The following is a 14,200-nucleotide window of genomic DNA, read 5'->3' as shown; positions in this document are numbered from 1 at the left end:
CCTCAACTTTTTAAAGGTTCTCTTTTCTTTTTGACATTATTTGCTGTCACTTTCATTTTAATTTTTCTTCTCATTTTATTTCTTTTCATTTTCATTCAATTTTCCTTCTCATTTTATTTCTTTCCATTTTAATTTCAATTTTCCTTCTCGTTTTTTTTTTAATTTTCTCTACTCCATATTACAACCAATCATTATAATACCTACTACAACAAATCTCAAACCAAAAAGCTTAGTTTTATCAACTTATTTTTATTTTTTTAATTAACTATTTCAAATAGTTTATTAATATTTTTTCAGATTTTTATAATTAGGTAAATAAACTAGTGAATTTTTTTTTTATTTTTTTCTTGTTATATATTATGTATTTGATTTTAATTATATGTGTATAATTTTTAAATGGTTTAAATTTTTTATATTAGTTGTTATTTTGTTGCTTATGAATATATTCAATAATATGTATGTTAAATATGTTGATATAGCATATACTTTTAACAAAGTATATACTATATTTTGGATTTGTAAAACTTGAAGAACAAGTTATGCATTTTGATCTTTGTTTAAAATAGTAGCTTATGCTTAATTTGGTGATTTATGTTGTTATATTTTGAATTTATAAAATTTATAAAAATCGGTGCTTCGGAAATTTTTTGAACAAAAAAAAAAAACAGAAGATCTCTTCAGTTAAAGCGTGCCCACGGTAATTTCCAGAAATACTAATTTTGTGGTTTATGTTGCTATGTTTTAATTTTTTAAAATTTAAAAAATAAATTATATATTTTAATATAGTTAGTTATTTTTAGCATATAACAAATTTTAATAGTATTTTAGTTAATTTTTAATGTTTAGTAAAATGGTTATAAGGTTAATATAGGAATAGATTAAAAAGAATTGAATTCTAGAATTCATTCCAAACATAAATATGCAGAATTCATTTTAATTCTAATAGTTTACAGTTTTTCATTCCAAACAGCGGAATTCATTTGCAAATGAATTTTTGTGGAATTCATTTATAAATGAATTCCAGTGAGTAAAAAGAATTGTTCCAAAGGGGGCCTAAGGGGTGTAAGTTCTTTAACAATATAGGAGAAAATAAAAAAAAAAGAGAAATTATCATCTTTCTTATAATTTATTTTATTAAATATAACTTAAAAATAAAACTACCCTGAAAATCAAATTTCATTTCTATACAAATAAAATTAAATTTAGTAAACTATAATTAAAAAAGCATAAATAATATATAATTATAAAGGTATTTTAATAAAAATAATAATGCAATTTTTTTCATAAAAAACAATCAACATTTTTATAAAAAATTTACTTTTTAATTTTAAAAAATCAAAATTTTAAATTTATCATATAATTAACTGTTTAATTTTATTTTACTTAATATTATATATCAATAAAAAGTTAAATTAATTCAGATTTTCATTCTCACACATAATACATATATAAAAAGATCAAACATTTTTAACTTTTTTTTCATTTATAGCTCAACCAAGCCTTTTGTCTATAAAATGCTTATCAAAACTAGATTACAAAATACAATTGGTAGAATTGAAAAAAATAGTTTTAAGTGAAGAAAAAAATAAAAAAACTTTTGACTTTCCTTATGCAAATTTAAATTATTGATTGTAATTGAAATACGCTTATCAAAATTAGGCAAAATGAATGTTTTTGAATTGTTGAACAGCTCATAAAAAAATTGGACATTTTTAAACAATCACACCTGAATTTATTAGTAAATTTAAATGACCAATAACACTCATTCAATACACTATTAAAAGATTAAATAAATATATACTCCTACAAAAATTCTTATGTAAACTCAGTATATCACGTCATCCGTGAACTATCATATCATAACACATCATTAAAATAAAAGTATTTTTATAATTTTGTTTGTTATTTACATACACTTTTAAATAATGATATAACAAAAATACCCTTATTTTGATGAGGTGTTATAATTTGATTGGTTTAGTCCACGGATGATGTGATGAATTGAGTTTATCTAAAAAATTTTCACTTCTACAAGTTTGAATATTAACTAATAGATTCATTCATCAAAAATAAATAAATTAATAGATTCAAAAAAATTAAGATACACCATAAATATAATATTTACTTATTAATATAGTACTCTTTCTATATATACACCACCTAATTTATTTTTACTTTCTTCTCTCACAATTTGCCCTGACCATTATCATCATCATCATTTTTACGTACCACCTCTCTGCTCTTTGTTTCCACCGAAGAAAATCTCACAAAAGTTAAAAACATTTCTAAACCGACCCATAAATTTGTCCTTTGAATTCTTATAGCTTCATTCTTTATCTCTACACCAATCCAATCCTTTTTCTTGCTTTTTTTCTTCAATTAGACGAAGCAAAATCATAATCCAGAATTGCAATGTTGTTTCGTTATTCAATCAATTTCGGTGATCAGGGGTATAGATGAACATTATCTCCGGCGAACTGGGGTTATTTTGTGAATTCAAAACCTCATAAGGAGCATTCTGCAAAAGTTTACGGGAAATGAGTCAACAGACTCGGTTAAAACCGAGTCACGACCCGGTCAAAAAACTGAAACTAATTCATGAAAACAAAGACTGCGAGATTTTCTCTCTTCTCGCCAGATTTTTTCTCGTCCTCTGTCTCATCTCCTCAATTTCTCTCGTCCTCTACACCGGTCTATTCCCTCAAACTCACTACCTCCATTTCCCGCCGCCGAACATCTCCGCTCCGCCGCCAAACTCCGAGTTCGCCAACCAAACCGGGCCGACAAACATCTCGCACATCCTCTTCTGCATCGGAGGATCCGCCGCCACGTGGAAATACCGGAGCCGCTACAGCTCCCTCTGGTGGCGACCAAACGAAACCAGAGGTTTCGTTTGGCTCGACGAAACGCCGGCGAGAGAAAACGCGCCGGAAAACACGAGCATACCGTATAGAATATCCTCCCCGGAGTGGAAAAAATTCAAATTCTCCAGCTCAAGATCAGCGGTCAGGATCGCGAGAATTATACGGGAGAGTTTTAAACTGAGGGAAAAAAACGTGCGGTGGTACGTGATGGGAGACGATGATACGGTGTATTACACACACAACTTAGTTACGGTGTTGGCGAGATATGATCATAATCAGATGATGTACATTGGAGGAAACTCTGAGAGCGTTGAACAGGACGTGATGCACTCGTACGACATGGCGTTTGGTGGCGGTGGATTTGCTGTCAGTTATCCATTGGCTGAGAAATTAGTCAGCATATTGGACGGTTGTCTTGATCGGTATTATTATTTGTACGGCTCTGATCAGCGGATTTGGGCGTGTATTACGGAGATTGGTGTGCCGCTTACCAGAGAAGCTGGCTTCCATCAGGTACGGCCTCTGTTTTTTTTGGTTCTTTTTATAAGGTTTTATGTACACTTGGCGTAAGGGCAATGGATTCTTGAGTGATTAAAGAACCGGACCGGTTGGAGTTGGGATCGGCCAGTTTTCCAGTCCGATTGACTCTAAAACTTAAAAATTGACCGGATTAAACTGGATTGGACCAAATTGAGACGGTTGATCAGATTGAACTACAAGTTAAATCGATGATCGTTCCGGTACTTGATCAGATTAAACCGATTTGACCATAAACCATGTATATAATTGATTAAATTGATAATTGAACCAAAGATTAGGAGCTTTACTGGTTCAACTACTTGTCTGAATTTGAAAATACTAAAATTTCGAGGTGTTAAATTGTCGAAGAAGTAAAATCGAAATCATGACGATGCCAATTTAACTAATTAATTAAATAATTAATATATTTATATAATATATATTTAAAATTTAAAAATATGTCTACAATTTTAACTAATAAAATATTAAGAAAATAATATATTCCTGCTGCCAATCCCTTCAAATCAGTACGTGAAAGGTTGCCATGCTAGACTTAATACAATCTCCTTATTTGGCTAATTGACAAGTCTAATATTGATTATAACTATTTTAATACTCGTTAATGACCAGTTTATTTTATAATTTTACTAATTTAAATATGGATATTTTTCATATCATAAAAAAATTTAAATTTAGATTTTTTTATATTTGTTTTTCATGTTAGCTTACATTTTTAATTTATTTTACTTACTAACATTGTGTAAAATAACATCATATTAATAATAATTCTAAAATACTAACAATGAATTTTTATATTAATATAAACAATGAATTATTAAAATTTTAGTTCTAATTATTTAGCTGTACAACATCATAATTGAAGTATTCTATTCTTTTAGTAATCAAATGTACTTCATTTGATATTAAAATTATCGAATTTATAAATACTAGTGAAATCAATCGATTAAACAATTTTAAGTTTTACATATAATTTTTGTTCTAATAAATTGAATTGTATTTTTTGAGTCTTAAGGGTAAACCGAATTAAATTGATTTCTAATATTTATTATGTGTACTAAACAAATATTGTGGTTTTACTTTTAAAACTTCAATTATATCAGTATTATTGATGATGTAAATAAAATTTGGAGTCACTATATGATGCATTTTTTGCGCCACATTATTTATATAAGAAGTTAATAAAATGTTGTAAAAATAAAATAAAATATATGCATTTAACATCTTTGATAGAGAGAAAAAACAAATGTAACCACATGCTAGCTAGAGTCACAGTCTCACTGAGGGAAACAAGTCGATTAGAATTTAATTAGCACGTGTCAACACTCTATGGATTGAAAATCTTGTAAGATTATGTTTGGTATGATATGTACTCTTTTATATTTATCAGATTTCAGCAAAGGTACTGATATTGGTGAAGAACTGACGAAGAGTCTAATTTTTTATTTTAAATAAAAAATTATAGTTTATCAACTTTTAATTAATTTACCCTCTAATTTCTAATCTGAATTTAATTTCCAAATAGTTTAAATTTTTCTATTTTAAATATATTTAATGTGAATTACAAATTATATTTGTTTAACTACATAAAATTTTATGCCAAATGATATAAGTGCTGGATAATGTTTTATTAGGTCTTGTATTTATTTTCTTCCTCAAGTGCTCTTTCCTCCTTAATTTATACTATATATAAAAGCACGGATTGGTTTGGTTGGGGAGGGGGGGGGGGGGGGGCTCATTCACGTTAATGTCATTTTCACTTATAAAATTTAGTTATTAATTAAAAACTATTAAAATAATCATTAAAATTAGAGTACTAATTAAAATAAACTACTATGTTAAGATAAGTTAGAGTGCTAACAAAAATAAACTACTATGTTGAGATAATTATATAGAGTACTAATTAAAATAGACTATAACTATTTAATGATTACTATTTTAATTATTTTTTTTCGTATAAAATTTTAAATAAAGTAAACTATTTCAATGAACTACTATTTTTATTTTTATTTTATATCTTCTATTAGAATTATCTATAATATAAAACTTGAGTACCAATTTAATTTTTTTAAATAATTAAAACCGTCATCTTAAATATTTAATAAGATAAATTATTCCAAATCAACTATTATTTTAAATTTTATTTGATAATTTGACGAATCTCACCACGAGCCACTTGTGAAAGACGTAAAACGACACTAGTTATATATAAAAAAGTATAAAATTATTATAACTAATTTAATTTATCTAAACTAGTTACGATTTTTTTATCAATATTTATATTTGTTATGTAATGTTAATCAAGTTGGGATAGAAGAAATATTAGTACTTAATTTTTAAGTTTCAATAAATTACTTGCACATTATATGTAATCGGCCATGAAAAGTAATTTTGGCCATTAAGTCAACACAAATCATCAATACAAGTTGTGTAATAATCATTTTTACATCATTTTTAGAAATGGATACTAATTAAATTACTTAATTTGAAAAAACAAAATGTACAAACACATTTATTAACTATCATGTCCTATATGTCAGCTTGTCCTTAGTACCCCAGGAAAATTGAAATACACACACAATGTTCCCACGTATCTTTTTATTTTTTAGTTTAATTCAATTTTTATGTAGATTTTACAAGTTTAATCGCATAACCAACGAGCTGTAACTCACATGATATAAACGCTGGACACAAAGTATTAAGGTCGTGGGTTCATTTCTTCCCACAAACACTCCTCCCTCCCTAATTATCAAAAAACAAAATACGAGTCCGCATAAATTTATTTTATAATTGGGCTTAAATAATAGAAATAGATAGAACAATCTAAATCAGATTTTGAATTGCAAATTAATCGGTAGTTCATGTTTTGAATTGTTAAAGTTGAAATTACTTAGTAAAAATACAAGACATGCCAAAATTTATAAAATTTTGCAATTAAATTTTATTATTATAAGGTTTAATTGCTTTAAAAATCCACAAATTTAATGCTTTTGATAAATTTAACACAAGTTTTTTATTTTTGCAATGTCGGATACCAATTTTTGAATATTTGTAATTCGAATCACCAAATTTTAAAAATTGCTGATGTGTACGCATGAACAATGCAAATCTCAGAGTTCAGGTTAACATTGTTATAATAAACATTGTTATAAGGTATTTTGTATTATTTTACAATCGTTCGTCTTTTGAATTGTCAAAATTAGAAGTTTTAAAATTGCCAAAGATGCTAAAATTCGCAATTTTCAAAGCAAGTAAGTCTTATAATAATAGAAGAAATTCCAATTCGAGAGGTTCAGGTTTGAATTAATCCGTGGCTAAATTTTTTGGTGGTATTTGATTTTTTTACAGTTTGATATCAGAGGAAATGCTTATGGAATCCTAGCAGCACATCCACCAGCACCACTTGTATCACTTCATCACCTTGATTATGTGGATTCATTAGTCCCAAACCTAAACCAAATAGACTCACTCAAATCTCTCAACAATGCATACCATGTCGACCCGCCGCGGATTCTTCAACATGTCTTCTTCCATGACTATAACCGCAAATGGTCGATATCGATAGCATGGGGCTACACCATTCAGCTATACCCTAAACTAATGCCGGCTAAGGACTTGCAAACGCCGCTGCGGACATTTAAAACTTGGAGGACAGGCAGTGACGGACCCTTCACATTTAATACGAGATTGGTGAAGTCTGATCCTTGTGAACTTCCTATTGTTTTTATGTTGGAGACTGCTGAGGAAGTCGGTTCTAGCGGATCTCGAACTATCTACCATCGGATTGACCCCAAGCCGGAGAAGACGTGCAATAAAACAGAGTATGCGCAAACAATGTCGGTGCAGAGAATTGTTATAGGAGCTTTGAAATTAGACCCAGAGTGGTGGACTAAGGTAAGTTTCTATATTATTTTTGAAATTTAAGCTACATTGTAGTTATATCCCATGTTGCATGAGAAACTCATCTGAATCCTATGTTTTTGACATTAAATTTTAATCTCTGAAAACTATTATGATACCCCAAAACTCAAAAATTATTAGGCTAAATGGTGGGTTAAATAGTTTTACGATTACAGAACGGTTAGCTTTTCATTTTTTATATTTTGATAATCTAACTATTATTTTTACAACAGTAGGGGGTTACTATACTATTTAGGCTAATTTTTATCTATGTGGATGACAAAATATAGTAGTTACTTAATTGAAAGTTATATAAAAAAATATTGAATTATATAGTATGGTAATTTGTTTTCCACATAGCAAAAAATAGCCTAAAATGATCGGATAACTTGATGTTGTAAAAATCATAGTTAAGTTATTGCAAAATAACAAATAATACGTTGGTAATTGTTTAATAAGAAGTCTACAGTTCAATACCCGCTAATATATTTCACCCACCAAGCGCCTCGAGAAATTTAAATGTTTCTGGCTTCTTGCAAATCATGCCAAAACTTTAAATTTTGTTAATTTTAATCCAATTAAAAAAGTTAGCAGCAACTTTAGCCATTTTTAGTCCAATTTAAAGAGTTATAATCAGTTATCGCCAATGTCACTAGTTGTTCAATTTGACATGTATTTTAAATATTATGCTCACATTTTTGATGTGGCTGTATGCACAGGAAAGAAGAAGACAATGCTGTGATATTACTAATAGAGGAAGCAAACAGAGCAGTATGCAGATTAGAATTAGAAAATGCAGGCCCTGGGAAACTATTACCATTCAGAGGTAGTTAGCTTTTTAAAATTTGGAATGTAAATAGTCAAATTTACAATGTTATACAAAAAAAAAACACTAAAATAAGAACAGGATATATTGTTTTACATAATTTCTTGTTGTAGACCTCAGGAATTCCGGTTTGGAACTGGCAATTCATAGTTCCAAAAAATTGAAATCCAGCTGAACCGCTCCTTGGGCGCTTTGAGGGTCGATTTTGGTTCACAGTTTTGGTTTTAGCTGGTTTAAAAAAATTAAATTTTTTGAATTCAAATTACATTTTTTGAAAGACCATTAGTAAAGTGTTTAGCTTTATAAATTAAAGTTGGTGTTTAGCTCTTCATGAAATAACATAAAAGACTAAAGCTGAAAACAACTCCACAGCACTACCAAAGAAAAAGTGTAAAAATTTCATTCCACCAAGGAGATTCTATGATTCATTGAGCATTTATATTAGTAAAAATTGTTATTTACCTAAAAGCTTCATGCCTAAATGCCTAATCACTAAAAAACACTTCACTTTTCAAAAAAAATTATTTATATTTTAGCCTTTTTAAAAAAATCAATTATAACTCAATTTTGATAAACATATTTTAATTGTAGACATATTCATCGAAAACAAAAAATAAATTTTGTTTTATTTAAGGTCCAACATTTCCTTCTTTTTCAACGAAAAAGTATTTATCAAAATTGAAACATAATTATTGAAATTAGGTTATGATTGAAGTTCTTAAAATGTTAAAATATAGATAAAAAAGTTCAAAAAGATAGAGTAACTATTTTTGAGCGGTTAAGCTAAAGCTCTATTAGTGTGCATGTAATGCGGTTGAGTCACTAAAGATGATTCAGAAAAAAAGGTAGATTCCATCTTTTTAATATTTAAAGCCAGTATTTTAAGAACCAAATCGAACCGGTTGGTTTAATTAAAAATTAGAAGCCAGTCCAATTCGATTGTTTTGTACAAATGAAAAATACGAGTCAATGAACCTAAAAAACTGCAAAAGTTGAAAATCATTTAACTGATGAAATCCATTTGCTAGTTAGAATTTTATATACCTGTTTAAACTTTAAACATGAACATTTGGTCTAAAATAAATGTACATCATATATGTTGTATAAGGATTGGGATTCCCTCAAGTTCATTTGAACTTGAGGGGGTCATGTTCATAATGAACGGTATAGATTAATTTGATTAAAATTGTACTTTTTTGGTCTATACTGTTCATTTTGTAATGAACGGTGTAGATCGTGAACATGACCCCCTCAAGTTCAAGGGAATCCCAATCTGTTGTATAAACATTTTTTTTTAACTGGTTGAACCAATGATTGAACCATGGACCGATAATTGATGTGGCTACCTGTTTGGTTTTTATAACACTATTTTGAAATATATTTGATTTTTTTAATGAATATCATTGAACATTACACAGATTTCTAATACACATGTTAAATTCATATTAACAAGTATAACAAACTGAGATTGCATTTCAATCATACTTTATGAAATCACTGATAAATATTTCTATTTTGTTAAATGATTTATTTACTAACAAACAAAGTAATGTACAAAGTACAAACCTCGGCTCTTGTGAAAATTGCAGCTTGAACCTCAGATGATGCCTTTTCTTCTCTATGCTTCAATACAAGAACACAAAAAGAGAACTAGTTGCAAAACAGTGTCTCGCGGGTAGCGTTTCCGGTCGTTGGATTCACCCTGATCGGATAACAGTTAGCTAATGAAATTTGGTTAACCAAAATAACCGACCAAACCGAACAAATATTTTGATTCGCTTACAGCTCGGTTAAATATATTTTGGTTGCAGTTATGCATATGAAAAATTAGAAAAATTCTGTTATGGATAATTTGGTAGAAGAAACATACAGAATAAATGAATAGAGAAGACTGTAAAGATTAATAATCATGCACATACCCATCTGCAACTTTACAAAGGTATTCCTTTTGGTCATCCCGCAAGGGCACATCTGTGAAATCTGATCAGACATACTGTTAATAACTGAAAGTAACAAGAAATTATTAGACAAACCGACCGGCTGTCGATTTTGTATTTTTATGATTTTTGGTTAATTATGCAAATTAGATTTTCGTTTAGGTTGCTCGATCGATTCTTAATCGAATAGACCGATTGCTTACCCCTATTCTTAGGGGTGTGCATTGGTCAGTTCCTTCATCAAACTGAACCAAATTGAATTACCGTGACCGAGTTTTTCCAAATTTTCTTAACCGTGCTATAACCGAAACGGAACAATTATACAGTTTGATTATTTTGGTTAATTAAGTAATCGAATTTCATTTATATTAATTATTAAAAAACAAACTTAAAAATGAAAAAAATATTTTTGGTGTTAATTTCTCATTACATATAAATTTAGACAAATTAACATCTAAGTCCTATAAAAGATGAGTTAAGTTCATTTAATATGTTTCAACTTTTTGACACAAAGTCCTATGAAAGTCTTTTTACATCACAAAGGGTCTTGTGCTATGAATTTTTTTAGCGAAAAATGTTCAATTTTGGTTAGTAGAATTACTCAAATGACTGGATTGACATAAATAAAATGTAATTTAATTGCTTAACTTATTCTCACATTAAAATAGTCTACATATAAATAAAAATATTAAAATGTATTATTTTTAAAGAATCAAATAAGCAAAAATAATTCTAAATAAATAATAATAATAGTTTGTTTATGTATTGTTTTATATTAATATTTATATTTGGACTGAAATAAGTTGAGCAATTAAAAAAGAATTTATATCAATTAAGTATATTTTATTAGAAGATATATAATTTATTATAAATATCGGGCATTTTTTGCTGAAAAATTTCATACTACATGACCATTTATGATATAAAAATTGTATACTTTTTTTATCACAAGCGCTCCAAAGTCTAATCAACCCAAAAAGTAAAACTGTTCGGTGAATTTTCAATTATAATTTTATTATATCTAACGGTCACCATATCAGATAAACTCATCGTTCAAGATTGGTTGCCTAAGGTAAAGCACACGTAAACAACACGTTTTCGAGTTTAGAATCAGAACAAACATACCTGCCCCAGTTATAATTGAACCTCTGAAAGATGTATTTCCAGTAGCTAGTGCACCTTCCAAGTTAGCATTGCTCAAATTGACCTGCACAAAATGGTAAGCTACTCAATTATTGTTAAGTCCAATAACAATAATTGATAATCCGATAATGTCGCGTTTATCACCTTTGTTACATTTGCTAATGAGAAATCTGCACCTCGAAGGTCAGCATCTGAAAGATCAGCTCCTGCATTATGCCCCAAAATTGGCAAAAGTCATTAATGTTTGCTAATTTTCAAGCTTGCACGTATAGCAACACGAAAACACACAATGCTATGTAAGCATACTAGTCAGCCTCTTGTTTTTGCACACAGAAAACAGGATTTCGGCCTTATTTTTAGCCACATTATTCATATTATCTGCTCTCTTCCATCATTGTCTCTAACTTACAATTCATAACCTAAATCACTCGAGTTTTATTAGGAATCAATCAACACTCATTTCCGTCATTGTAATCATAACTACGTTAATAAGCATAATGTCAATGGCTGGATGCCGACAGCTCAAATGACAAGTGAGACAAAATGACATGCAAGTAAAATTTAGACACGCGGATATATTAATATTGTACGAAAGCTTTTAGACTCTATATTTATAATTTTGTTTCTCCACTTTTTGTTTTACCATTTCTGTTTCAACAGCAGTGCTACATAGCGTGTTAGAGGCAGTAAAATCAATGTTGTAACTTCACCAAACAATACGACCTTTGGATGAACTGGTAATATAATATGGTACGAGAGCTTCTATAACTAAAAGATCTAGATTCTTAATAACCTCATTTGATTAGTTAAATATTTGAATAAGGTCGCGCCACCTTGAATTTTTTTTGATTATTTGATACTGCAAAGCATATATTAAATTAACAAAACAAAATTATTAACAGTTCAATAGATTGAAATACCTGTTAAATCAGCATCAAAGAAACTAGCTCCCAACAATTTTGCTCCTTTGAAATTGGCTTGACGAAGTATAGACTGAAACAAAAGATAAATTAAGACAACTTCCTTGTCATGTACATAAAGAAATTCAAGATTTGCATATTTTGAATTTAAACAAGTTTGGCTAATCGTGAGTAAGTTTTCCGAGAGATCAAAGTTGAGCTTGAACTTGAGCTACCTGAGTTTAATCTCGAGCTGGACTCGAGTCTAGATAAAAAGACTCGTGAAGCTCACAAGTCTAAACGAGTTTCTTACAAATATAAAATAATACTATTTTTTTATTATATTATTTAGGTATATATCATCTTAATCGATTGAATTACATATATTATTATTAAAAAGTTGAAATTCTTCACATATAATAATCTTATCAATAATTACTTCTGTTCTCTAGTGCACTTGAGCTTATTCAATACAAGATTAAATGTCGTTGAGTTCGAGTTCGAATTCGAGAATTTAAGCCTATTCAAGCTCGAGCTTGACAAAACTCGAACTTAGCTCATTTATTACAACCCTAAACATAACATATCAAAAATATTTAAATTCAAGAAACAATTAAAACCATTAAATTATTACAGTCTTAAAATCTTGTTTGATTAAAATCTGGCCACTGAAATCTTTTCCAGTAAGATCTTGACCCCTTGTTACTCCAGCACCGTACGGACCACCTCCCTTAACACACAATTTCAAAGTCAATAATTAAAACAAAACAATTAATCCAAACAAATCAAGAAACCCAATTGAATTAGCGTTACCCTAAATGCAAATGCGGGATCAATCAAGAATACAGAAGCAGAAATAACAGCAATTAAGCTCGTTTTAGCCAGATCTTCAGCCTGTTAATTAAAGAAAATGGTAGTATCAATGAATATAAATCATGATTAATTTTGAAAAAAATGGAAAAATTGGGTAATGAGCAATGATTACTTGGGATTTGAGAGAATGAAAATTAGGGTTTGAGAATTGGGGATTTGTGGAGGGAAATGAGAGAGGAGGTTTTTGAGGGGTTTTGGTGCATAATGATACGTTGAAAAGTGCCATTTTCTAAAAGATTGAAGAAATTTTCATACACTGTTTCTGTGAAAATGGAGGTAGTGGATAAGGAGTGTAATATGATTGGCTAAAGAAGACTTTTTGTTTATTTTCGGATTAACTCATTTTTGAGGTCCCTTAATTTTACGAGTTTTGTCTATCTGATCCTTAAATTTTTATTTAGTGTTATTTAATCCTTTGACTTTAGATTATTTATCTGATTTCTAAACTTCCATTTAGTTTTATATGTCATCAATTTTTGATTTTTCCCTTTCTCAAGTACTCAAACATGTAAAATTAAAGGATCATGTAAATAAAAAACCACAAAATTGAGGGATTAGTTAAAGAAAAAATATAAAGTTAAGGGATCATATAAGCCCAAATGAAAATTTAGGTACCAAATAAACAAAAAACGTATAGTTAAAGGATCATGTAAGTCCAAATAAAACTTTAAAGACAAGATAAACAAAACCAGCAAAATTGAAGGATTTTAAAGTGGGTTAATCTTTATTATAAAATTAAATTATTTTAAAAATTAATTAATCATCTAAAATATTCAGTAATTTTAAATATTAAAATAAAATAAAAAGTTATTACTCAATATCCTAATAATTGAATAAAATTATTAAAAATTATGATCAATATATTAAAATTTGCAATATAAATTATATAAAAATAAATTGGGTCCATATAGGAACATGGATGGAGATCCCCATGGGATGAGGACTACACCCCGTCCCCTCCCCATCCCCGTAAATAGAAATAATCTTCCCCCATCTCGGTACCCACAGGGACAATTGGTGGGGTTTGGCGGGTTTAAGGATCGAAAAATTCCTTTCCGATCGCCATCCTACTTAGATAGAGGTGGCCACGGTTCAACCATTATATTTTGAAATTGTATGTTTATAATTCAAGGAACATGTGGACAATTACAGTTTGCAGATCCAGTTTTGGCTTAGGTCGGTCTCAAGGATAAAAGAATATTTCTTAAAAATCAAATTTAA

The 14,200-nt window shown here is 28.9% G+C and overlaps 2 protein-coding genes across 3 annotated transcripts; one reads left to right on the top strand and one right to left on the bottom strand.

Annotated features, from left to right (window-relative positions):
* Positions 1-2,173: 2,173 nt before the first annotated feature.
* Positions 2,174-8,328, top strand: LOC126660789 (uncharacterized). The gene is made up of 3 exons (XM_050354464.2): positions 2,174-3,377; positions 6,750-7,295; positions 8,021-8,328. The coding sequence occupies exons 1-3, from the start codon at positions 2,538-2,540 to the stop codon at positions 8,129-8,131; spliced, it is 1,497 nt and encodes a 498-aa protein (XP_050210421.1). The 5' UTR covers positions 2,174-2,537; the 3' UTR covers positions 8,132-8,328.
* Positions 8,105-13,262, bottom strand: LOC126660790 (thylakoid lumenal 15 kDa protein 1, chloroplastic). 2 transcript variants are annotated; one of them, XM_050354465.1, is made up of 9 exons: positions 13,092-13,262; positions 12,920-13,000; positions 12,741-12,836; positions 12,128-12,200; positions 11,352-11,413; positions 11,190-11,271; positions 10,047-10,107; positions 9,694-9,829; positions 8,105-8,355 (listed from the first exon to the last, which is right to left on the bottom strand). In XM_050354465.1, the coding sequence occupies exons 1-8, from the start codon at positions 13,203-13,205 to the stop codon at positions 9,778-9,780; spliced, it is 621 nt and encodes a 206-aa protein (XP_050210422.1). In that variant the 5' UTR covers positions 13,206-13,262; the 3' UTR covers positions 8,105-8,355; positions 9,694-9,777. The 2 variants fall into 2 exon arrangements, with proteins under 2 accessions (XP_050210422.1, XP_050210423.1); XM_050354466.2 differs by lacking the exon at positions 8,105-8,355 and having other exon boundaries at positions 9,691-9,829; positions 10,047-10,130.
* Positions 13,263-14,200: the final 938 nt, after the last annotated feature.

This window comes from Mercurialis annua, linkage group LG8 (assembly GCF_937616625.2).
Source record: "Mercurialis annua linkage group LG8, ddMerAnnu1.2, whole genome shotgun sequence".
In the NCBI taxonomy this organism is placed as follows: Eukaryota; Viridiplantae; Streptophyta; class Magnoliopsida; order Malpighiales; family Euphorbiaceae; genus Mercurialis; species Mercurialis annua.
The sequence above is the reverse complement of the archived record's forward strand: the minus strand, read 5'-3'. Positions and strand labels throughout refer to the sequence as shown.